Genomic DNA, 27,587 nt, shown 5'->3' with positions numbered 1-27,587 from the left:
TATTTCTAAGCGCCTTTCAAAACCCTCAAGGACACTTTACAGTCACTGGATTTTTTTTTCTGCGGGTGAGCAGCGGCAGCCATTCGGGACAACGTTCACTCGACCCGGATGTAATACAAACTTATGGCACTAATATACAATACGTAAATGTTACCTCTGGGTCAGTTGCATCACAGTGGCAATGGAGGCTATCATGGTTATGCGGATGGGTCACTGCTATATCTATCAATGTCCCCAAATGATAGCAGTTCAAGTCACAAATTATGTCACTGCTTCAAGCAAAAAATAAAAAATAAAAGAAATAATAAATAAATAAACCAAAGTCTAAAAATTCCGGTATGTCCTTTCTCTTTTTTTTCCTTAACATTATTTTAAATGTTTTTAAAGTGGTCTGTTTGTGTATTTAAACATTGGTAATGTTTGGTCTTTCAGTATTTTTTGTTTCTTTTTTTTTCTCTGCTTTGCTTATGAGTGTCATCGCCTCTTAGGGTCGGTTTTGTTAAAAATGTGTCGTTGTTGTGTCCTTACTTGTGTGAGTAGCCTTGAAATGGGCTATGTAATAAAAGCTGCCTTGCCTTGCACTTTTGCAGGAATTAGTAATAAATAAAGAAATCAATTGAAGAGTGTAGGTGCCCAAGTTAGGCACATTAAAGCTTCAAGTATTCTACGAATGTGCCTGTCAGTTTGAAACCTGTTAGCTAAACCACCAATTCCAAATCGATTTAATAAAATTATATATTCACAGTATAGTTTTTGCTTTTTTTAATGTTGCTGTGCCAATTACCATTTTGTGTTTGGGAGCCTTTTACTAAGCGAGTTGCTTGTTCTGTAGCCACAAAGGGACTTCTTCTGCCGGTCCCAAGCCCGGATAAATACAGAGGGTTGTGACAGGAAGGATATCCGACGTAAAAGCTTGGCCTAAACAAACATGCGGATCAAACCTCTAAAGATGGAGGACACTGATTTGCTGTGGCGACCCCTTGACGGGAAAAGCCGAAAGGAAAAGAAGATATATTCACATATGAAAAACCATTCGAATCAGTGTTCAAGTACTGTACTCAGTTGTTGTAGTGAAATAGAATACAGTGAAGACAAGTACGTACAAATGAAAGAACAATTCTCAGCGAGGCACAGCTGCAATGTGGTTGGTCAATGGGTCAAACAAATAGGCATGCTCAATTACAAGGAGTGAGTGGGGAAGGGCATTTTTCTCATGTTTAATTTCATGTCAAAGAGAACTGTTGAATTTTAGATTTAAAATGGGATTGAAGAAAAAGAAAATGCCAAAAATAACTACATTTGAGTTTCACAGGGGAAAAAAAAAGCTTTGATCCGACCAGTCCGTGTCACAGCATACCGTAAATGATTCCACTTCTACCTCAATTTGGCCCAGGAAAACTTCCAAGTTAATTTAGTAACTTACTTGTCCATGGTTCCAAACAACCATTTGGGCTCCTTGTTGAAAGGCATTCTCATTGCATGAAACTTGGCCATTTTCTCAGCAACCTCTGCTGAAACGCTCGGGTCACTCAGCTCGTACGTTTCCAGCTTACGGCTCTGTCGATACATAATATGCTTTATTTAAAAACATGAAGTCATATTCTCTTTCATAAGCATTGTCTCCCTAAACGACCCAGCTAAACTGCAACTACGACTACAACAAAACCAGAATCATAAACCTGTTAATAATGTACATTTCTATTGCAGTATCAATCTATACTCAACACATTTGATTCCGTTCTCGGTTTTAAGCAGTGGTGGGCCGTCAGGTCATGCAAGGCTTTCTCTATTGGCCAAAAAATATCTGAATCACAGGCTAATGTGAATTATATTTTGACAAAAATTCCAAATTGTCTTTCAGCTTCCTTTCATTGCTTTTCCCCTGTTTTGCTGCTTCCAGGTGTGTGTTTTCATATTTAAACATTTAACCAATAACATTTCAGCCATAATTTGTGACCACGGCCAGAAATCTACCGTGACGCCTTCACAATCAGCTCTGCAGGCGGTGGAGCATAAAATTCAATGTCTATGAAACTGTTGCTTTAACCAATTACAGTTCGAGTTGGCAACCCAAGGCCTGCCGGAAACGTCAGTTTTTGCAAACTATGATTGGCTAGTCACATGAATGGCTCGTCACTAGCCAATCATAGTATCACTAGCCGCGAATGATAAGTGCATGCTGGCCAGAGCTCACACGCTGTATCTGTAGCGCACTACATAAGCAAATACATTTTTGTGTTGATTTAATAGCGGTTTTGTCAACGCACAATGGCTGAAGGAGGGAGGACAAGAAATTGATTTGGTTGCAGACATACTGTTAAAGCCATTTTCAAGACCGGCTTTTCAAGAATAGATGGACATCATTCAGAAAGGGTAGATAGCTTTGAAGTAGCAAAAGTAGCTAATAATACTGAAATGTTATTAGGTTATCATGAATCCATACGTTCATAATAAAAATGCGAACAGTTTAATGACAGTATTCCTTAAGTGTCTTTAAGTCCCAAGTTATTTCCTGGCCAACGGTCGCATCTGGATTGATTTAGACGGAGCACTACTGAAGGCCTAGGAGTGACATGCATAGCCCACCACTGGTTTAAAGGATAAATATAGTTGTGATCACTACATGTTGTTCGATTAATATGTTTTCCAGACAATCACATCAAATATTATTTTTTTTTGCATTGAATCATTGTAGATACTCAGATTACAGTACTAACAAGTATGGTTCTCAACAATAACATACATGCAATCAATAAATTGTCACTTACAGGCACATACTGCTCCAGTCTTCCCTGAGGAAAAATCCCATAGAGTTTTGGCCCCAGTTCTCTCTCTGCCAAGATTGCAAACATCACACTCTCCAAGACCATGGCCTCTGCCCCCTAAGATAAACATGCAACAACCATAAGTAACAGCTGTAGACTTCTGATACTACCCGAACAAACAACCCAAATGTGCACTGTAAAAATTATGAACGAGGAAAAAAAAATAGGACATTCAGAAAACTGGAAGAGTTCGTTAGGTTTGCCTGTCAGAGCAGTGAGGCAAACACAGTAGTTAGATTTAAACTTCCAAAAGGCCTTGACCCACTGACATCACCAAACACCGTTGAAACTCTTGAAGCCAAGGAGACAGCTTCACCCTTCTTCCTTTATCTTGTTAATACTGTACACACATACACTCACGCACACCCACGCAAACACACACGCGCAGACACACGCTAACTCACGATGTCGAAATATTCACTGTGTTGATGCTTAAACGACCCCATCAGAAAAACGTTTTATAGCATCTAAAATACCCAAAACACGCAGGCTGATATTTTTAGTCAAATAAAAAACACCAATGAAAATGACTTAAAGTGTCCAAAAACGACTTCAAAAGAAACCGGAAATGGCCAGTTTCAGAAGGTCCTACCGCCTTGTTCGTGACATCACGCCAAGGCGTCTTGCCTTGCTCAGGAATCAAAACAATGGCTTCAGATTTGGAGAAGATGCTTTCTTGTTACTCAGCGAGTTATGAATATGATTCAAATAGTTCTGAAGAGGAAAGCATAAATGTTTAATCGATTAACGGAGTCTTCCTATATCAATTCGAGCAGTCAATGACAGCATTTAGTGTGCACAGAAAATGCAAAAGATGGCGCCCAAGCTCCGTTGGAAATGGGCTGATTTGTCTGCTGGGAATTTGTGTCAGCGAATATCAAATAGTAGTCTTTGTGCAACACACAATGATTCACCATCGCGTTATGTGTTTTTCTTCTAATTTCGCCATCAACACGGATCAACACGAAGTTTTCAGACCAAACAAAGTACCGCAAAATGCATTGTGTGTCGCTTTCTCGGGCAGGGGGCGTTCCAAATGTGACGTCACGTAGGGGATCGTCATCAACTCGAAAAAAAGACTTCCTGAATATTCAGCGCGAGTCTTAAAACGTAAAATATAGATATATGCGGTGGAATCTTTGTAAAATACGTTCAGTAGAAGTAATTTGGAGTGATTTTACAAATTATGGACACAACTTGTCCGGAGGCGTCAGTTGTCCTTTAAAGGACAACCAACGTCTCCGGACACCAGCTAGGGAACATTCAGCAGGAAGACATCTTGCCTTATAGGAAACGGCTCTGCTTCACAAGCCCTTCCATGTCACATCAGTACTCTCAAAGAGCATTGGAAATATCATGTCTAACGTACACTTTGAGTAATTCATTTCAAGTAAAGAATAAAATGATGGCAGAACGTGGAAGCGGTCACTTAAAATTCTACATTACTTCAAGCAACCAATGTTTTGTGCTTGCAAAATAAATATGAACTAAAGTGACCGATACTTTGAGACAGGTCAAAGAACTCGATGTCCACTCAACAACACAACTGCTCCTCAAATGTTGAAATCAATGAAAATCCAACCAAACTGGGTCAAGCCCCGAGCGATTGCTTGTGTTATGTGAGGTTCATTTATTGAATAAAATATCTGACCAGTAGCATTTACCATACGTACAGTATGTTTGACTTCAGCAGCATGAAGTTACATCATTTACACATCATGAATTATAAATCTTGCTGCTCAGAAATGGAACATTGTCGTCCTTGCCAGTGCGGAGTAAGCGCCCCATTCTTACATAATACCCTCATGCAATGCTGATCACGTCTGGTTTTAAATCTCCAGCGTACATTATCTAATATCTCATCATCGTTTCAGCATACACATACTGTAATTATATCACCCAACTGTGCAAATAATAATAATAATAATAATGTTATTTTCCTTTCGGCTTTTCCCCTCAAGGGGTCGCCACAGCAAATCAGTGTCCCCCATCCTTAGAGGTTTGAATAATAATAATCATCATCATAATAATAATAATACATTTAATTTATAAGCGCCTTTCAAAACTCTCAAGGACGCTTTACAGTCACAGGATATTTTTTCTGCGGTTGAGCAGCGGCAGCCACACACAATTATGATGATTATTATTATTATTACAACACTGAAAACTATGACTGTCTTGAAACATGTCAAAATGTGGTTGACAGCAGTTGGCACTTTCCTGATACCCTTTCAGGCACTGCAAGATGATGAAATCCGGGATCAGAGCTCCCGTCAAATATCAATGACCCGGTGTTACGTGGCTAGCCTTGGAGTGTTTCAGCTGGTGCACTCTGAGCTATGTGACATCTGCTCCAGCAACCACAATGCTTATCTTGTGCTTGTCCCACAATGTGTGTCAATAAGCCAGTCGAGGCAACAGCGATAACTACATTTGACCTGAAATAGGAACCCGATCTGAGGTAGGACCTAAGAACCTCAAAGTCATTGAATGATACAATGCCTACTAAAATCTGACCTTATGAAGCGAATGTGACGCAACACTAGCAAGGGTCTATGTCGGAGGACAACGCAGCCGACGTAAAGTGGTAACACGATACCGCGCTATACTGCAGAGCAGCATGGGATTAATGCAGTGTCGGTTCGACTAAGCCAAATAGGATTACCTGCACCAGACACACCACAGATGAACAAGGTTACATTATATCTCAAGGGGGCGGGGCAGCTGCAGCTCAGTCTTTGAGAGACTTTGCTATGGAGTGGAAAGGGCTGCGGCTGTAAATCTCCACTCTGGACCAAGGTCACAGATAACAGTTGCTGAAGAGGTGTTGGTTTGCTTCAAACTGTTTCAGGCGTCATTGAACAAGGCACTGAAAGTGCTACACCACAGGTGTCAAAGTCAAGGCCGGGGGACCAAATCTGGTCCGCCACATCATTTTATTTGACCCATGAAAGCAAGTCAAGCATGTCAAGTGCCATTATGCTTGCTAAAGTCTGAGCAAAAATGTCCAATTGTCCTACGTTAACCACAATAACAGTCATTATTCTTGACTTCAGAATTGAAAATTAGTCATTCATTAATTTGTTGTGCATTTTGCATGTAATATGATGAGATGATTAAACATTCTAATGCAGTGGTTCTTAATCTTGCTGGAGGCACCGAACCCCACCAGTTTCATATGCTCATTCATCGAACCGTTCTTTCAATGACTGTGCCCACTAACTGCAGACTAGACATCTGCGGCGGAGGATCCACCGAACCCGTGATGACTAACTTGGGTTCCGTGAGTTTGAGAACCACTGTTCTAATGGTTTCCCCAAATCCATCACGACCCTCGAGAGGAAACCGTAACTACAATGTGGCCCGCGGCAAAAAAGGAGTTTGACACCTAACGCTTAACTTTGACTGCATGTGTTTGAATTGATTCGATTTGCGGTGCATGCCACCTACTGCAGCGGCATATGGTGTTCGATTAATTTGGGTGAATGAAAAATCAAAAAGCAAACGGCGCTGCCACCGTTCGAGCCCACAATCGGATGACTTCATTGCGATCACGACGGAAGTGTGTATATAACCCTTACAATGTGAGAGGTCCGTGTGACTCAAAGGTCATTGTGAGGCCTCAAGTTGCGATTTTAAACTCAGTCCATTCATGTGGCTTCTTACAACAACAAAAAAACCTTCATGACTCAGCAACCACCAATTGTTTTAAACAGGAATTCCTCAAATTAGACAAATGAGAACTTACCGGTAGATGGAAAAGTATTTTCGGACACGATGGAAAGTGAGTGTTAAATGGGTTGTCATGAGGAACATGTTGGACACATTGGCACCATCATCTGTTACTTACTTGAAAGGGATTCTCTTTGTTTGACTGTTGGGATTCCCCTTTATTACAGGACATCTATCAACAAAAGAAAAAGGAAGAACTATCCATGAATACATGCAAAGCGATCCATGAGCATCCAAAGTGAACCATGTGCATGGCGCAGACAATACAGTAAGAGTTCAAATAGACGCCCGCACGCACACACACACGCACGCATATGCACGCACGCACACACACACACACACACACACACACACACACACACACACACACACACACACACACACACACACACACTATGACATTTGCTTTCATGCATAATGCAAACGTCAGAATACGACAGTAGGTTCTAGCAGGTCGTGTTTTCTGACCCAACCTTGTTGTTACTAAAGGTGGGCAAAGGATGCCAGCACCTATTTCATGAATTTACTCGGGGTACAATGTTCAACTCGCATATTTTCATCACCGAGAAACGCCATCTCCAGGCAAAGTAACTTAGTTTAATCATTAAGAGCTGTGCACTGTGGCAATGAAATCAAACTTTCAGTCGTGTTAGCTTTTTGAATGAAACATGAGTCATTCCTAAAATGAGACACTCTTTTACAGAAGATGGCTGCCGTTACCTGGGTGAAGGACACAGCGTCTCTGCTCTCAGACTTCTCAAGCTATAAAAGCCAAGTTTAGATCAGACCCATTAGCACGCCATAGCCATGCAGTTATTGACTAGTTTGGTCTCATATAACCTAAAACTATTAAACACGGCCACAATAAACGGCTTCATTCACTTAAAATTCTCTTGTTGACTGCGTTTTTGTTTTCAGTGTATTTGGCAGCGCTTCAGACACATTTGAGAATAACACAAGTACTCAAACGTAGTGACAGCAATCTTGATTATTGCACATAGAATCTTGGGAAAAATGTGTTTTGCTGAGATCGCAGCCTTTTTTTAAAAGCAGAGAGAAAGAGAATCCAGTTGAAATGTAATTTGTTGTGAGTGACACTTTGCACATTAAAAATGAGGAAAACCTAAAAAACAACAGGATATTTTCATGCATTCCTCCTGTGGCGAGAATGCAGGGAATTAGCCCTGAGGTACAAGTACATATCCCTGAGCTTTTGAGATGTATACAGTCCCTCACCCATATTGCATGGAAAAGGCTTGTTTGCGTTCTCTTACACTCTTTGATCAAAGTTCAATTGTCAGGTTTGATTGATTCATTCCAAATCATTAATTAATAGGGTCCCACTATGTTGAAATATAAAAGTCCTCATCGTCACTGTCTCTGTGGGGTCAACCTTCTTGCAAACATGGATGGTCACTTCAGTTGTCACTGCTCAGAATTTCAAATGTGCAAAAATGATAAACAGTTGTTGATTTAACTTATTATATAATATTTTAATATCAATAATTGTGATTGTCATGGTCATTATAATTGTAACATTGGCTGTAGATCTCCATTTGAGAGGTCTTTCATGTGTGTTGGAATAATTGTACAGTGATACCTTGGCTTACGAACTTAATTGGTTCCCAGACTGTGTAAGGCGAAAAGTGTGTATCCCAAAAATTAATTTCCCATAGGAAACTATTAAAATGAGAATAATCCGTTCCCAGGTCCCCATAAAACATAATTTTCTACTTTCTAATTTTCTAAGCCTTAAAACTACACACAATATATCTTATTTTATGTTAAATAAATGTGCTATGGTATTATAACAAAGAAATAAAGTACAGTATAATGGAGTTGTTTTATTTATCTTTGTGATGGTCGTTGATGGCTTGATGGAATGGAGTGGCCGGTTTCCTCAGCATTAAACACTTGACGAGGAACGTAGACATCTTCTTTCACCATCTTGAGGAATGATCCCTTGTAGGTGCTTTCTCTGCGATAATTTTATCTAGTTCCTCATCAATTGTGTTCTGTTTAGCTGGGTTGATAGCTTTTTGCATCAAGTGTACAGATGGCTTGTGCGGGTTGTTTGTGGAGCCTGATTGATGGGATATTTTAACCTTGCAGTCTACACTCTTTGAACTGTCGAAGTTGAAACTGTCTCACTGTCGTCTGCCTGTCTCTTTAATGTTTAAACCACCTCTCCTCACTGCTGCGTTCTTGACCAATCACGTGGCTATAACCGAAGACAGGGGAATAGAGGACAAAAAAAAGTCGGCAGCCATTTGCTTTTTGGAGAACGGCTTCACTCTCTCTCTGTCTGTAAACCCAATCCCCCCCTCACTGCTGCGTTATTGACCAATCACGTGGCTTTAACCGAAGACTGGTGGTGGGGAATAGAGGACAAAAACAGTCCGCTGCCATTTTCTTGTTAGGAGAACAGGCTCTTTCATGAACGATGCATCACTCATTGTGGCAGCTCCGTGTGTATCCCGAAAAATAGTTCGTATGCCAAGGTAAAATGTTCATACATTTAATGTTCGTAAACCGAAAAGTTTATGAGCCAAGGAGTTTGTAAACCGAGGTATCACTGTACTCGGTTGCCATAAATTTGAGAAAGGCATATCATAAAAGACGTGTTGGAGAAAATTATTTGGTTGCATTTTCAGTGAAGTGTTGGATAGGTTGCCCCTGCAACAGCTGTGGTGATGAACGAAACGCAAAACAGCAGTGTCATCTTGAGATTTTTTTTGCTTGTTTTTTTTTAATATGGCAGTACAGTAACGTGTCGGCTGCGAAGAAACCATGAACTAATAGCTTTCAAACAGTGAGTAGAATAATAACAGGCCCAATGGCACTCAGGCGGATGGATGCCTTGCTGTGCACCTTCACTCACTTACTGAGTGGAAAATATTGGTGCCATTGGACCTTTGCCTATTGCCGTGCCACAACTGTGAGAAGCAATGCCCCCAGCGTGGAGGCGGATGATAAGCATTTAACTAAGAAGAGATAAGGAAATGAGATGAGTCCAAGCACTAAATATGTGACTGTAAAGTGTCCTTGGGAGTTTCTGAAAGGTGCTTATAAATTAAATGTATTATTATTATTGAATGGAAAAGGACAATTGAACCTATTCTTATTTACAAAGTGTGTCTGTTCCTCGCCAACGGTCCAATGATCGTCTGAGAGGAAACTGCAATTGTTTGTTTACGTTAAATTCAGCTTGCAGCAAATTATTAGTCATGTTCACAATCATGCATGCTATGATTGTGAACAAACGATAGTTTCAGTGTCCATTGATCCTCACAGTACACTGTAATGGTTTTTCGAGACTTCAATCTAATAGGGATGTCCAAACTTTTGGCAAAGGGGGCCATTTGGTGTGTTAAAAATTGGCATTTATGTTTTACGTAGCTGTGGTTGTTGTTGAAGTAACCTAAAAATGAAGCTGTGTTAAGTTGTTTTCTCAGCGGGAGAATGGTTATTGTGCCACCTTTAAACATATTTATCAATTGTTCCAGGTGACTGCTTGAGTACAATCTATTGGATGTTTAAAGGAAAAAAGTAATTGATAGAAGAAGGGTTGATCACTTTGTTCTCTCACCACAGTGTCATTTATTCATGTTGGCAGTCGGAGTTGTGCTCTACATGAATGTGTCATAGGACTTCGTATTAGTCTGAGACTTCAGAGATCTCATACTGTACCGTGTTTTTTGGTGGGCTCAACAGGGAACAAGAGTGCCCAAGGCAGGCTCCTTTGGGAAGCCTACGGCAAAGAACACATGCATGTACAGCCATGGGGGTACATCACGATGTACGACAATGGCTAACACGTGCCTAAACATACGGACGCAACATGAGTGAAGGCATCACTGCGCATTTATCGGCCTATGACCTTCAGAAACACGCGCACACCAACACGCACGTGCACAGACACACACACTCAACCACGCCACTCATCCAGTTCTCCTCTCTGTGTCCCATCACATTGCCACAGTGATTACCTTTTCTCTGTTTCGTGTTTGGCTAAAGCAACAACATATTGCTCGGTTAACAAGAGTCGTATCTCTCCTAAAGGCAGACAAGCCACCATTCGTGCCAATTTGTTTATCAAACTGCCTGCGTATTACATTTCTGCCGACTGCTCATTTTGGAACAAGCTGTCAGAAAAGATCTCACAGTGCGTGCAGGTTTGAAATGCAAAAATTGCATATTTCTGAAGTGTTCATCATATTTTTTGTGTAGGGAAAAGACAGCCATGCGCTGTGAGACAAATTAAAATAATCAAGAAGACTCTCACCTGCAGGATGGCCCCATAAAGGCGCAGCAGAATACTCCTTGGCTCATCCCCAACAGTGTTCACACTGTCTGGGAGGCTGCACAGGAAGAGCTTGTTACTCAACCCACCCCTGAAAGACACATAAATAAGTCACTATGATAAAAAGACAAGAATAAACCACCAGATCCAGCAGTCATTTTCTTTCCTTTAAATTTTACTAAGTAAAATTGTGATTGCAGTGGGAGCATAATATATTCTTCTGCGTTTCACAGAAACAGCGCAAGTTAAATTCTTCATCGGTACCGCAATGCCTCAAGCCTGGATAAATGGGTGATTTAAGTCAGAAAGCTCATCTGGTGTAAACATTGCAACTGAGTCACTTGAGTGATTCGTTGTCATGCCCCCAGACCGGACAAGACAAAATCAAAATTAAGAGTTTGATGTAATTCCATCCATCCATCTTCTGCCGCTTATCCGGGGTCGGGTCGCGGAGGCAGCAGCTTCAGTAGTTGATGTAATTGATAATGTCAAATTTGGAACACTGTTTGCTGTGTGACTCACGTCTCCCATTCCTTTGGGCGGGTGAATGTCACATAACATAATTGACCTCCACCTAAGAAGCGGTGATAAGTAAACCCTCATTAACGTAACTTTGCTGCTGTGAAATGTAAATTCCTCCACTGCGAGACTAATAAAGGCAAATCCAATCCAATTATTTCTGCCTGGCAACAGTGGCCTCTTGATCATGAATAATCTGACCACAAAAATACTGAAACTAATTTCTACATGTCAATTTTATTACAATTGAAATGTTACAATAATGACTTATTTTTTTGTCCGTTTAAATTTGTCATGCATTACTAACTTTAAAGTTCAAGTAAGAAGTATAATTTTCTTTAAATACAGGAAAGTCTCGTTATATCGATAGTACCGCTTATTACGATACTATTTCTATGCACGCAAGGAGAAAATTACATGCGCGCAGGGTCGGATATATCGATAGTCCCGGTTATATCAGTATTTTTCGGACTCCCGAGAATATCGATATAACGAGACTTTACTGTATTAGGAATTGGTCCACATGGTTCAAGAACCGTTGTCATTTACAGCGCAAAATACTGGCTACACAATTAGCAAAAGACGGACGAGTAGAGCAAATATAGGTACATGTATTCCATGCATTATCGGACCACATGTTCAGATGGAATTGATTGAGAGCGCAGGTGTCAAACTTAAGGCCTTGGCGCCAAATTCGACCCACTACATCAGTTTACGAGGCCCATCAAGGCAAATAAAGTGTGTTTTCATTAAGTTTCATGATTAACAATTTTTTTTTTTAATTTAGCAGAAAATATGGATTGACAATGCTCTGTCTTTTCACCTTCTCTTCGGCTTAGTTCACCTGCCTTTGACCAAAGACATGCCCTTCATAAACAAATCAGGTATGTTCATCAACATGACAATAGATGTTTCTCAATTTGTATTCTGGTCCATTCTTTTGTTCTTGTGATCCAGTGGCGACCCAAGTCCTGTTATTATTGAAAGGTCGCAATCACCAAGATACACCAATGTTGTTCTTGTCTGTTAGTTAAAAGCCAGGTCAGTTGGAGACTACTGAGTTCCAAGATGCATTTCATGGTAATAACCAAAGGGCTAAGGAGAGGACTCATATTTGTTTCAAACTATTTTTTCTCCCTTTTATCATATTACTGAAATATTTCTGAACTTCACAAGTACAGAATAATCGTTCTAATTACAAAGATACACGTACTTCCCTTTTGGGAAGTATGCTCTTAGGAAGCCTGTACTTGCTGGGTGATCAAAACTGTACTTTGTGTCTTTATATTGACAAAAAGCTCTTTTTAGCCATAGCTGCGACATTGCTACCATTACTTATTAATGTTGGTTGGAATGTTGTAAAGCACTGAATTGTTTCTCCACTGTGATTTTCTTCCTGTTTTTGTATTAAAGCAGAAGGCAAAACATCTGTCCCTGCGCAGGTCTCATCTCATCTCATTTTCCGTACCGCTTATTCCTCATTAGGGTCGCGGGGGTTGCTGGAGCCTATCTCAGCTGTCTTCGGGCACGAGGCGGGGGACACCCTGAATTGGTTGCCAGCCAATCGCAGGGCACACAAAGACGTACAACAGTCACTCTCACACTCACACCTAGGGACAATTTGGAGTGGTCAATCTGCCTCCCATGCATGTTTTTGGAGTGTGGGAGGAAACCGGAGGACCCGGAGAAAACCCACGCGGGTCCGGGGAGAACATGCAAACTCCACACAGGGAGGCCGGACCAGGACGCGAACCGGCGACCTCTGCACTGTGAAGCCGGTGTGCTAACCACTCGACTACCGGGCCGCCCTCCCTGCGCAGGTGAAGTTTGTAAACATCAGTTGCCCATGTTTTCTGTCTATACAGCATTTGATCGGCCCTTCTTGGTATTTTGTGTTTTGAAATCATTGAAATAAAGTTGTAGGATCAAGATAGGAACAGAGAGATATGTTTTTTCAAATTCTACTGTCTTGTCATTTTTTGTAAAAAAATCCCAAATTTTACCCTTTGATATTTTACAAGCAGTTTCCCCACCAAATCCACGTTCAAGGACAACCGACGCCTCCGGAGAAGTTGTGACCGTAATTTGTAAAATCACTTGAAATGACTTCTACTGAGCGTATTTTACAAATATTTCACCACATATGGCTATATTTTACGTTTTAAGACTCGCGCTGAATATTCAGCAAGTCTTGTTTTCGAGTTGGTGGCGATTCCTGACTTCACGTCACGGAAGGAACACCCCTGACCGAGAAAAGGACACACAATGCATTTTGCGGTACTTGCGGTCTGAAAACTTCGTGTAAGTAATTATTGACTAGTTTGGTCTCATATAACCTAAAACTATTAAACACGGCCACAATAAACGGCTTCATTCACTTAAAATTCTCTTGTTGACTGCGTTTTTGTTTTCAGTGTATTTGGCAGCGCTTCAGACACATTTGAGAATAACACAAGTACTCAAACGTAGTGACAGCAATCTTGATTATTGCACATAGAATCTTGGGAAAAATGTGTTTTGCTGAGATTGCAGCCTTTTTTTTAAAAGCAGAGAGAAAGAGAATCCAGTTGAAATGTAATTTGTTGTGAGTGACAATTTGCACATTAAAAATTAGGAAAACCTAAAAAACAACAGGATATTTTCATGCATTCCTCCTGTGGCGAGAATGCAGGGAATTAGCCCTGAGGTACAAGTACATATCCCTGAGCTTTTGAGATGTATACAGTCCCTCACCCATATTGCATGGAAAAGGCTTGTTTGCGTTCTCTTACACTCTTTGATCAAAGTTCAATTGTCAGGTTTGATTGATTCATTCCAAATCATTAATTAATAGGGTCCCACTATGTTGAAATATAAAAGTCCTCATCGTCACTGTCCCTGTGGGGTCAACCTTCTTGCAAACATGGATGGTCACTTCAGTTGTCACTGCTCAGAATTTCAAATGTGCAAAAATGATAAACAGTTGTTGATTTAACTTATTATATAATATTTTAATATCAATAATTGTGATTGTCATGGTCATTATAATTGTAACATTGGCTGTAGATCTCCATTTGAGAGGTCTTTCATGTGTGTTGGAATAATTGTACAGTGATACCTTGGCTTACGAACTTAATTGGTTCCCAGACTGTGTAAGGCGAAAAGTGTGTATCCCAAAAATTAATTTCCCATAGAAAACTATTAAAATGAGAATAATCCGTTCCCAGGTCCCCATAAAACATAATTTTCTACTTTCTAATTTTCTAAGCCTTAAAACTACACACAATATATCTTATTTTATGTTAAATAAATGTGCTATGGTATTATAACAAAGAAATAAAGTACAGTATCATAGAGTTGTTTTATTTATCTTTGTGATGGTCGTTGATGGCTTGATGGAATGGAGTGGCCGCTTTCCTCAGCATTAAACACTTGATGAGGAACGGAGCCATCTTCTTTCACCATCTTGAGGAATGATCCCTTGTAGGTGCTTTCTCTGCGATAATTTTATCTAGTTCCTCATCAATTGTGTTCTGTTTAGCTGGGTTGATAGCTTTTTGCATCAAGTGTACAGATGGCTTGTGCGGGTTGTTTGTGGAGCCTGATTGATGGGATATTTTAACCTTGCTGCTGGACAGTCTGCGGCTGGATGGATGCATGGCTTGAGGAGCCCGCGATAAGAAGAAAGGAGTGTCAGCGCAGAGCGCCGATGCGGCTGTGGAACTGTTGCGGCTTGGAATTGAAGCAGATTTATGTGGGTCAGGAGATGTGAGACAATCTCTTTTCGCCAATGGATGCTACAGCTCCGTGTTTGCCTTCAACATTTAGCTTGTAGTCGACGTGCACGTTCCACCATGATGTCCCTGATCCACTGGTGGAAAGACGCTTTGATCCTCTCCTCTTTCATCTAGAACTGCTTCAAGTCATCACAAAGAGGGTACAGCAAGTCCTGAAGAATGAATGACTCTTTGTGTCTTTGTTTTGTCATGTTGTCTTTGTGTTGTCATATTATTTGTTTTTTAGTTTTTGTTCTTTTGACTTCAAGACGGCGCCGCGAGAGTGGCTGCCTTTCCAGCAGCTCATGTATTTCTTTTTTCTACTTTCATTCCTTTCATCACTTTGCTGCTGTGAAATGTAAATTTCTCCACTGTGAGACTAATAAAGGCAAATCCAATCCAATCCAACCTTGCAGTCTACACTCTTTGAACTGTCGAAGTTGAAACTGTCTCACTGTCGTCTGCCTGTCTCTTTAATGTTTAAACCACCTCTCCTCACTGCTGCGTTCTTGACCAATCACGTGGCTATAACCGAAGACAGGGGGTGGGCAATAGAGGACAAAAAAAAGTCGCCAGCCATTTGCTTTTTGGAGAACAGGCTCTTTCATGAACGATGCATCACTCATTGTGGCAGCTCCGTGTGTATCCCGAAAAATAGTTCGTATGCCAAGGTAAAATGTTCATACATTTAATGTTCGTAAACCGAAAAGTTTATGAGCCAAGGAGTTTGTAAACCGAGGTATTACTGTACTCGGTTGCCATAAATTTGAGAAAGGCATATCATAAAAGACGTGTTGGAGAAAATTATTTGGTTGCATTTTCACTGAAGTGTTGGATAGGTTGCCCCTGCAACAGCTGTGGTGATGAACGAAAAGCAAAACAGCAGTGTCATCTTGAGATTTTTTTTGCTTGTTTTTTTTTTATATGGCAGTACAGTAACGTGTCGGCTGCGAAGAAACCATGAACTAATAGCTTTCAAACAGTGAGTAGAATAATAACAGGCCCAATGGCACTCAGGCGGATGGATGCCTTGCTGTGCACCTTCACTCACTTACTGAGTGGAAAATATTGGTGCCATTGGACCTTTGCCTATTGCCGTGCCACAACTGTGAGAAGCAATGCCCCCAGCGTGGAGGCGGATGATAAGCATTTAACTAAGAAGAGATAAGGAAATGAGATGAGTCCAAGCACTAAATATGTGACTGTAAAGTGTCCTTGGGAGTTTCTGAAAGGTGCTTATAAATTAAATGTATTATTATTATTGAATGGAAAAGGACAATTGAACCTATTCTTATTTACAAAGTGTGTCTGTTCCTCGCCAACGGTCCAATGATCGTCTGAGAGGAAACTGTTTGTTTACGTTAAATTCAGCTTGCAGCAAATTATTAGTCATGTTCACAATCATGCATGCTATGATTGTGAACAAACGATAGTTTCAGTGTCCATTGATCCTCACAGTACACTGTAATGGTTTTTCGAGACTTCAATCTAATAGGGATGTCCAAACTTTTGGCAAAGGGGGCCATTTGGTGTGTTAAAAATTGGCATTTATGTTTTACGTAGCTGTGGTTGTTGTTGAAGTAACCTAAAAATGAAGCTGTGTTAAGTTGTTTTCTCAGCGGGAGAATGGTTATTGTGCCACCTTTAAACATATTTATCAATTGTTCCAGGTGACTGCTTGAGTACAATCTATTGGATGTTTAAAGGAAAAAAGTAATTGATAGAAGAAGGGTTGATCACTTTGTTCTCTCACCACAGTGTCATTTATTCATGTTGGCAGTCGGAGTTGTGCTCTACATGAATGTGTCATAGGACTTCGTATTAGTCTGAGACTTCAGAGATCTCATACTGTACCGTGTTTTTTGGTGGGCTCAACAGGGAACAAGAGTGCCCAAGGCAGGCTCCTTTGGGAAGCCTACGGCAAAGAACACATGCATGTACAGCCATGGGGGTACATCACGATGTACGACAATGGCTAACACGTGCCTAAACATACGGACGCAACATGAGTGAAGGCATCACTGCGCATTTATCGGCCTATGACCTTCAGAAACACGCGCACACCAACACGCACGTGCACAGACACACACACTCAACCACGCCACTCATCCAGTTCTCCTCTCTGTGTCCCATCACATTGCCACAGTGATTACCTTTTCTCTGTTTCGTGTTTGGCTAAAGCAACAACATATTGCTCGGTTAACAAGAGTCGTATCTCTCCTAAAGGCAGACAAGCCACCATTCGTGCCAATTTGTTTATCAAACTGCCTGCGTATTACATTTCTGCCGACTGCTCATTTTGGAACAAGCTGTCAGAAAAGATCTCACAGTGCGTGCAGGTTTGAAATGCAAAAATTGCATATTTCTGAAGTGTTCATCATATTTTTTGTGTAGGGAAAAGACAGCCATGCGCTGTGAGACAAATTAAAATAATCAAGAAGACTCTCACCTGCAGGATGGCCCCATAAAGGCGCAGCAGAATACTCCTTGGCTCATCCCCAACAGTGTTCACACTGTCTGGGAGGCTGCACAGGAAGAGCTTGTTACTCAACCCACCCCTGAAAGACACATAAATAAGTCACTATGATAAAAAGACAAGAATAAACCACCAGATTCAGCAGTCATTTTCTTTCCTTTTAATTTTACTAAGTAAAATTGTGATTGCAGTGGGAGCATAATATATTCTTCTGCGTTTCACAGAAACAGCGCAAGTTAAATTCTTCATCGGTACCGCAATGCCTCAAGCCTGGATAAATGGGTGATTTAAGTCAGAAAGCTCATCTGGTGTAAACATTGCAACTGAGTCACTTGAGTGATTCGTTGTCATGCCCCCAGACCGGACAAGACAAAATCAAAATTAAGAGTTTGATGTAATTCCATCCATCCATTCATCCATCCATCTTCTGCCGCTTATCCGGGGTCGGGTCGCGGAGGCAGCAGCTTCAGTAGTTGATGTAATTGATAATGTCAAATTTGGAACACTGTTTGCTGTGTGACTGACGTCTCCCATTCCTTTGGGCGGGTGAATGTCACATAACATAATTGACCTCCACCTAAGAAGCGGTGATAAGTAAACCCTCATTAACGTAACTTTGCTGCTGTGAAATGTAAATTTCTCCACTGCGAGACTAATAAAGGCAAATCCAATCCAATTATTTCTGCCTGGCAACAGTGGCCTCTTGATCATGAATAATCTGACCACAAAAATACTGAAACTAATTTCTACATGTCAATTTTATTACAATTGAAATGTTACAATAATGACTTATTTTTTTGTCCGTTTAAATTTGTCATGCATTACTAACTTTAAAGTTCAAGTAAGAAGTATAATTTTCTTTAAATACAGTAAAGTCTCGTTATATCGATAGTACCGCTTATTACGATACTATTTCTATGCACGCAAGGAGAAAATTACATGCGAGCAGGGTCGGATATATCGATAGTCCCGGTTATATCAGTATTTTTCGGACTCCCGAGAATATCGATATAACGAGACTTTACTGTATTAGGAATTGGTCCACATGGTTCAAGAACCGTTGTCATTTACAGCGCAAAATACTGGCTACACAATTAGCAAAAGACGGACGAGTAGAGCAAATATAGGTACATGTATTCCATGCATTATCGGACCACATGTTCAGATGGAATTGATTGAGAGCGCAGGTGTCAAACTTAAGGCCTTGGCGCCAAATTCGACCCACTACATCAGTTTACGAGGCCCATCAAGGCAAATAAAGTGTGTTTTCATTAAGTTTCATGATTAACAAATTTTTTTTTTAATTTAGCAGAAAATATGGATTGACAATGCTCTGTCTTTTCACCTTCTCTTCGGCTTAGTTCACCTGCCTTTGACCAAAGACATGCCCTTCATAAACAAATCAGGTATGTTCATCAACATGACAATAGATGTTTCTCAATTTGTATTCTGGTCCATTCTTTTGTTCTTGTGATCCAGTGGCGACCCAAGTCCTGTTATTATTGAAAGGTCGCAATCACCAAGATACACCAATGTTGTTCTTGTCTGTTAGTTAAAAGCCAGGTCAGTTGGAGACTACTGAGTTCCAAGATGCATTTCATGGTAATAACCAAAGGGCTAAGGAGAGGACTCATATTTGTTTCAAACTATTTTTTCTCCCTTTTATCATATTACTGAAATATTTCTGAACTTCACAAGTACAGAATAATCGTTCTAATTACAAAGATACACATACTTCCCTTTTGGGAAGTATGCTCTTAGGAAGCCTGTACTTGCTGGGTGATCAAAACTGTACTTTGTGTCTTTATATTGACAAAAAGCTCTTTTTAGCCATAGCTGCGACATTGCTACCATTACTTATTAATGTTGGTTGGAATGTTGTAAAGCACTGAATTGTTTCTCCACTGTGATTTTCTTCCTGTTTTTGTATTAAAGCAGAAGGCAAAACATCTGTCCCTGCGCAGGTCTCATCTCATCTCATTTTCCGTACCGCTTATTCCTCATTAGGGTCGCGGGGGTTGCTGGAGCCTATCTCAGCAGTCTTCGGGCACGAGGCGGAGGACACCCAGAATTGGTTGCCAGCCAATCGCAGGGCACACAAAGACGTACAACAGTCACTCTCACACTCACACCTAGGGACAATTTGGAGTGGTCAATCTGCCTCCCATGCATGGTTTTGGAGTGTGGGAGGAAACCGGAGGACCCGGAGAAATCCCACGCGGGTCCGGGGAGAACATGCAAACTCCACACAGGGAGGCCGGACCAGGACGCGAACCGGCGACCTCTGCACTGTGAAGCCGGTGTGCTAACCACTCGACTACCGGGCCGCCCTCCCTGCGCAGGTGAAGTTTGTAAACATCAGTTGCCCATGTTTTCTGTCTATACAGCATTTGATCGGCCCTTCTTGGTATTTTGTGTTTTGAAATCATTGAAATAAAGTTGTAGGATCAAGATAGGAACAGAGAGATATGTTTTTTCAAATTCTACTGTCTTGTCATTTTTTGTAAAAAAATCCCAAATTTTACCCTTTGATATTTTACAAGCAGTTTCCCAACCAAATCCACGTTCAAGGACAACCGACGCCTCCGGAGAAGTTGTGACCATAATTTGTAAAATCACTTGAAATGACTTCTACTGAGCGTATTTTACAAATATTTCACAACATATGGCTATATTTTACGTTTTAAGACTCGCGCTGAATATTCAGGAAGTCTTGTTTTCGAGTTGGTGGCGATTCCTGACTTCACGTCACGGAAGGAACACCCCTGACCGAGAAAAGGACACACAATGCATTTTGCGGTACTTGCGGTCTGAAAACTTCGTGTAAGTAAATAAATAAATAAATGTATGAACATATCCAAAAGCTTGAGTGCTCTCAAAATTGTACAAATAAATGACAAGTATAAAAATAAATGTCAAAATAAGCGACCTGGTTTTCAAAAAACGTGCCAAATCGGAAGTGACTATGGCTATCAAAGTAATTAAGACCCTTTGAGTATAACTGCAAATGTGGCCCATGAATTACTTTAACATCACTGATGGTGTATCTTAACTGTAATAACAACGAAACTTTTGAGTACGTAGACAGTCAACGTGTAAAGCACTGTAAATTCAGTTTCCATTTAAACGGGGGAAAATTCGGTATCCCTATGGCCAGTGTACCCAGTTTCAACGACGTCCGTTTGCTTTGAATAATATTTAGAATCGCCGACATGAAAAGAACGTGACCTACCTTATCACGGTTATCTCGAAGTCGTCCTCCGGCAGTGTTTTCCAGGACCCATTGAGGAACTCTTTGCACCAGAGGTAAGCATTTAACCGTGTGTCTTGGTCGGGAGTCTCCGGGTGGACCATGTCCTTGCAATCCTCTTGAGCACTAGGCTGAACCTGCAAGGCGTTCTCGGTTACCAGCAAACCCAGCGACAGAGAGGGGGAAGAGGAAACCCCGTTGATAAATTTGGTCTTCATTTGAGCTTTTTAAATAGAAAACCCAAGAAAATGCGACGAATTATATCCCTAAATGAAGTCTTCACCGTTGGTTTTCTCGCAAAATACTAAGATTTGTGACTCGCTGTTTAATTTGTTTTTAAGCAGTAGGTTTTTCACGTTTCCTTCAATTTTAACGTGAGAAATTGCCACTGATTTAACGTTGACGATTTGTGAAAGAGAGAGCAGCAGAAGGTCCAGAAATCCTGTGTGGGAATGAGTGAGATATAACTGGTGCGGATTTACAGCGAAGATGGAAGGACCCGAAGGGCGTGGTCACATGACTCACGTACGCCAATTTCGTCTCCTGGTTGGTTGGCCCAGACACAACCCAGCTGATGGTCATTGTGGGCTGGACCAAAAAAACAAAGAAGTTCGTGGTCCACTTCAAACGTGCACACATCACAAGCGTAACACTCCCGTCGACATGACAACGTTGTAGCAGTGAACACGTTGTAGCAGTGAACGGTATTGATTTGGAAATCAATACCGTTAAAATCCTCCCACAATACGCACACAAGCCGATGTATCTACTATACATGTACTATACTGTATATGTAAAGTCCATCCATCCATTTTCCGTACCGTTTATTCCTCATGAGGGTCGCGGGGGGGTGCTGGAGCCTGTCTCAGCTGTCTTCGGGTACGAGGCGGGGGGGGGGGGGGGGGGGGGGGGGGGGGGGGGGGGGGGGGGGGGGGGGGGGCACCCTGAATTGGTTGCCAGCCAATCACAGGGCACACAAAGACATACAACAGTCACTCTCACACACACTTCTAGGGACAATTTGGAGTAGCCAATCTGACTGCCATGCATGTTTTTGGAGTGTGGGAGGAAACCGAATGACCCGGAGAAAACCCACGCGGGCCCGGGCAGAACTCCACACAGGGAGGCCGGACCGGGACGCGAACCAGCGACCTTTGCACTGTGTGCTAACCACTCGACTACCGGACCGCCCTATATGTAAAGTCAGTATAAAAATGCTGTGAAAGGACAACCGACATCATTTTCTTGTTTCCTAACTGACATCAGAAAAACGTTTTATAGCATCGAAAATACCCAAAACACACATGCTGATATTTTTAGTCAAATGCAAAACACAAACAAAAATGAGTAAAGTGTCCCAAAACTACTTAAAAATTACCTCGAGATGCCGAGTTTCACAAGGTCCCGCCCCCTTGTTCGTGACGTCACACCAGGACGTCTTGCCTTGGTCTAGAATCAAAACAACGGCTTCAGATTCGGAGAATATGCTTTCTTGTTACTCATCCAGTTATGAATATGATTCAAATAGTTCTGAAGAGGAGAGCATAAATGTTTGCAATCAATTAAAGAAGTCCTCCCGTATCAATTCGAGCCGTCAGGACTCCAATGTAGCATCGCAGAAAATGCACAAGATGGCGCGCAATCTCACAACGATTCACCATTGCGTTATTCGTGTGTTTTCCTTCGAATTTTGCCATCAACACGAAGTTCCAGACGTGACGTCACGTCAGGCATTGTCATCAACTTGAAAACAAGACCTGAATATTCAGCGCGAGTCTTAAAACATAAGATATACAGTAAAGTCTCGTTATATCGATATCGGATATATCGATAGTCCCGGTTATATCGATACTATTTCTATGCACGCACGGAGAAAATTACATGCAAAGAGGGTCGGATATATCGATAGTCCCGGTTATATCGATATTTTTTCGGACTCCCTTGAATATCGATATAACGAGACTTTACTGTAGCTATATGCCGTGGAATCTTTGTAAAATACGCTCAGTAGAAGTCATTTGAAGTGATTTTACAAATTATGGACACAACTTGTCCGGAGACGTCGGTTGTCCTTTAAAGGACATGAGTGGTCACACGGAAGCGACACGAGAATACCCTAGGTTTTTTCCACCAGCGGTTTGGCACCAAGGCTCGACGCTGCGTGCCCCCCTGCACCTACAAGAAACTCCAGCGCCGGTGCCGAATAGCAGCCGTGGACGCCGGCAATGAAAGCGAGCTGCTTTTCATTACGGACTCCTCATCAGGAAGACGTTTCCTTGTGGACAGCGGATCACAAGTCAGCCTGCTGACACTCACAGCCGCGCTAAAGGCGGCAGGTGGATGTAGGTCTCCTCTGTGTGCAGCTAACACCAACTTCGGCTCCAGGTCGGTGACTGTGTGCTTCCATGGACGGGAATTTCAAGTGGAACTTTATTGTTGCCTCGATCACAGTTCCGATAATCGGCACAGAATTTTTAAGCCCACAGTTAAGGCTCTGCTGGAGTTTTTGGGCATGGTAAATTTTTACAACCGGTTCCTTCCTCACGCAGCTCACCTCCTACAACCCCTCTGTGGCGCCTTGAGAAAAAAGAAGGCTAATGACCTCGTCGAGTCCTTTCAACAGGCTAAGGACGCTCTCGCGAGTGCAACTCTTCTGGTCCACCCGATCTCAACCGCACAAGTAGCTTTGACTACCGATACATCTGATGTTGCCGTAGGGTTGAGCATCATGTGGAGAACAAATGGCAGCCCCTTGCATTTTTCAGTTGGAAGCTGCAACATAACGAACGCAAGTACAGTGAGACCTCAACTTACAAACACCTTAACTTACAAACGTCAAATTTATGAAATTTAAACCTTATAATAAGCACTATTTTCATAATACACACCCACCACGGCTGGCGGAGTGATCTTCGGCGGAAGCACACGACCGAACAGCACCAACAGTCCTTATGGAAGGTGACTCTCCTTCCATAAGCCGTCAACGACCATCAAAAAGGTAAATAAAACTTTATTTTCCAGCAGTTTATTACAGTCCTCATGCAATTCCCCTTGACCTTCAACCGCCAACGACATTCCATCAAGCCATAAATGACCATCACAAATGTAAATAAAGTGACATTATGATACAATGCAGTGTTTTTCTTTCATTGCGATACAATAGCACATTTATTATACATAGAATAAGGTATGCTGTGTGTAGTTTTAAGGCTTATTTAGTTGAAAAGTATATTTTATGGAATCCCGGGAACAGACTATTCCCATTTTAATGGTTTCCTATGGGAATTTTTTTTTTAGATACACACTTTTCGCCTTACACACTCTGTCTGGGAACCAATTAAGTTCGTAAGTTGAGGTCTCACTGTATAGTGTTTTCAGGCAGAGACTTGTTAGCACTCTATCTTGCGACGCGCCATTTTTGTTTCCTCCTCAACGGGCGCCGTTTCACCGCACATGTGGATCATAAACCACTCACATTCGACATGTCGAAGGTGACCGAACTGTGGTCGGCCTGTCAGCAATGGAACCTAGCGACCATTTCAGAGTTCACAACAGACATTCGGCACATGGCTGGTAAATGTAACCCTGTGGCCAATTGCTTGTCACGTGCGATCGTATGCCCAGTCCAGCTCGGGGTGGATATCTCAGAGATGGCCACCGCCCAATCTGAGGATCCAGACATCCACGAACTCAAGGCGACAGGCACGGCCCTGAAGCTTGAGGAGGTGGCACTATATGAAGGGTTCCCGCTCTCCTCTGCGATGTGTCTACGGGTCGCACTCGTCCCGTGGTAATGGAGGAGTGGCGTCGGCGAATTTTTGATTCTATTCATTCCCTCTCACACCCTGACGTCCGCGCGTCAGTCAAACGACTCGTGGCCAAGTTTGTCAGATATATCCATCCATCCATCTATCCATCCATCCACTCACACACACACGTACAAACACTTACACACCTACATAGATACATGTATGTGTGTGCATGCATGCACACATATACACATTTATATCTACATATACAGTAAAGTCTCGTTATATCGATATCGGATATATCGATAGTCCCGGTTATATCGATACTATTTCTATGCACGCACGGAGAAAATTACATGCAAACGGGGTCGGATATATCGATAGTCCCGGTTATATCGATATTTTTTCGGACTCCCTTGAATATCGATATAACGAGACTTTACTGTATATATATTTTTAATCTTCTTCTTTTCCTTTTGGCTTTTCCCTTCAAGGGGTCACCACAGCAAATCAGTGTCCTCCATCTTGAGAGGTTTGATCCACATGTTTGTTTTGGCCAAGCTTTTACGTCGGATGCCCTTCCTGGCACAACCCTCTGTATTTATCCGGGCTTGGGACCGGCACAAGAAGACATATGTCCCTTTGTGGCTACAGAACAAGCAACTCGCTCAGTTTAATATATATATTTATTCATATACTGATATAACCCTAAATATACTTTTGTATTTAACTATTCAGTGATACCTCGGTTTATGAACCCCTTGGCTTACGAACTTTTCGGTTTACGAATGTTACATTTATGAAAATTTTACCTTGGCATACAAACTTTACCTTGGCATACGAACTTTTTTCATACACGCTGCCTCAATGAGTGTCGTTCGCGAATGAGCCCGCTCTAACAACAAAATGGCAGCCGACTGTTTCTAGTCCCCGCCCCCAGTCTTCGGTAAAGGCCATGTGATTGGTTAAAAATGCAGCAGTGAGGGGGGTGGTTTAAACATTAAAGAGACAGACAGACGACAATGAGAGTTTCAACTTTGATAGTTCAAAGGCAGAGTGTAGACTGCAAGGTTAAAATATCCCATCAATTAGGCCCCACAAACAACCCGCACAAGCCATCTGTACACTTGATGCAAAAAGCTATCAACCCAGATAAACAGAACACAATTGTCACGGTTTGCAAGGTGGTGATGGCAGATGTGGATCCCAAAAAGCAGGCAGGAAACAGGAACAAAATCTAAAACATCAAAGTCATTCAAACAGAAAAATTCAAAGTATCAAATAAAGACCAAGAGTAAAAGTCTGCCAAGATTAAACAAACACATGCACAGCATACAATGCATACACAGTGCGTACAATTTCATACAATTGCATACAAAGATCTGACAACGAATGGTCGTGCCGGGAGTCCTTTTAACTGTCACTGATTGGGAACGACCAGCACCTGCGAGGCAGCAGGCAGGGCTGACAGCGCTACCCGTTAGTTGCCAATCCACCACTGATTGGGATGACCAGCACCTGTGCAGATGCAGGTGGGGCCGACAGCGCCACCCGTTGGTTGCCAACCAAATCATGACAGTACCCCCCTTCAAGGGACTGCTTCCAGAAGTCCCAACAGTCTCCCAAAAGGTCAAACTCACCAGGAAACGATGGTGGAGATGGCAACCGTTGCCTCTCCAGCATATGATGGGCGATGGCCTGATGGGAACGGGACTCAGCCTGACGTGGACGAAGATGCGGCATGGATCGTCGTGGACGTGTGTGCGACCCTTCTTGCACGATCACGTGACGACGCATGGCGCGACGTGGACATTGCACTGCCAGGTGCAGAGTGGCACCCTGGACGGCCGCATGGGAACGGGTCTGGACCGGACGTTGGCGTGGATGTTACGGCTCATCGAGTGACTCAATTCAAACTCGACGCGGCGTGGGCTAACAGGGACGCGAACTGCCCGCACCGGGGAAACGAGACCAGTCCATAGCAGCTCTGGGATCCAGCGGTGAGTGGGGTCTCGGACTGACATGGACGCGGACGTTGCACGGCTCGTCGTGGATGTGACTCTATTCAACATGCATGACGACAGCGTGGCTGTATGTGGGCGTGCACTGCCAGACACCCAGTGTCAACCTGGACGGCCACCTGGAAGGAGGTCTCGACCTGACGTGGACGTGCAAGCGGCACCGCTTGTCGTGGACGTGAGTGTGAACCTTTTCACACGGGACGAAGCATCGGCTCGACATGGACGTTGACTGACAGGCACAGGGTGGAAATGAAACCGGTCCTTTGTACCTGTGGGATCCGATGGTTGGTCGGGTAATTCTGTCACGGTTTGCAAGGTGCTGATGGCGGTTGTGGATCCCCAAAAGCAGGCAGGAGGGCGAAGGAGGTTGTGTTTGACAAATTGTATTAAAATAAAGTTAACAGGAGCAAAATCTAAAACATCAAAGTAATTCAAACAGTACACACAGTATACACAGTATCAAATAAAGACTTTCTTTCTGCCAAGATTAAACAAACTCATGCACAGCATACAATGCATACACAGTGCATAGAATTGCATACAATGACCTGACACCGAATGGTCGTGCCGGGAGTCCTTTTACACCTGCCTGCTGCCGCCCAGGTGCTGGTCGTTACAATCAGTGACACTCAAAAGGACTCCCGGCACGACCATCCGTTGTCGGGTCATTGTTGAATGCAATTGGATGCAATTGTATGCAAATTTTATATGCTGAATGCTGTTGTATGCTTTGTATGCTGTGCATGTGTTTGTTTAACCTCGGCGGACTTTTACTCTCAGTTTTCTTTTGATACTTTGTATTTTTGTCTTCAAATGATTTTAATGTTTTAGATTTTGTTCCTGTTGACTTTATTTTTAATGGGTTGCAATTTTAATACAATTTGTCAAACACAACCTCCTGCTCCCTCCTGCCTGCTTTTTGGGATCCACACCTGCCATCACCACCTTGCAAAACGT

General features: G+C 42.2%; 1 protein-coding gene across 3 annotated transcripts in view; it reads right to left on the bottom strand.

Moving 5' to 3' along the window:
* Positions 1 to 21,327, bottom strand: part of chka (choline kinase alpha) — a 34,418-nt gene extending 13,091 nt beyond the window's left edge. The window contains exons 1-5 of one of the 3 annotated variants that reach the window (XM_088997625.1): positions 20,843 to 21,327; positions 17,584 to 17,692; positions 6,676 to 6,729; positions 2,769 to 2,882; positions 1,424 to 1,557 (exon numbers count right to left, since the gene is read on the bottom strand). In XM_088997625.1, coding sequence (XP_088853751.1) covers positions 1,424 to 1,557; positions 2,769 to 2,882; positions 6,676 to 6,729; positions 17,584 to 17,692; positions 20,843 to 21,078 — 647 coding nt within the window. In that variant the 5' untranslated portion in view covers positions 21,079 to 21,327. Of the gene's footprint in view, positions 1 to 1,423; positions 1,558 to 2,768; positions 2,883 to 6,675; positions 6,730 to 10,247; positions 10,309 to 10,842; positions 10,954 to 17,583; positions 17,693 to 20,842 lie in introns of those variants that run through there. The other 2 variants (XM_088997623.1, XM_088997624.1) reach the window with 2 other exon arrangements.
* Positions 21,328 to 27,587: the final 6,260 nt, after the last annotated feature.

This window comes from Hippocampus bargibanti, linkage group LG05 (assembly GCF_051943395.1).
Source record: "Hippocampus bargibanti isolate YZ-2025 linkage group LG05, ASM5194339v1, whole genome shotgun sequence".
NCBI classification, from domain to species: Eukaryota; Metazoa; Chordata; class Actinopteri; order Syngnathiformes; family Syngnathidae; genus Hippocampus; species Hippocampus bargibanti.
This window is presented reverse-complemented; position numbering and strand designations above follow the sequence as displayed.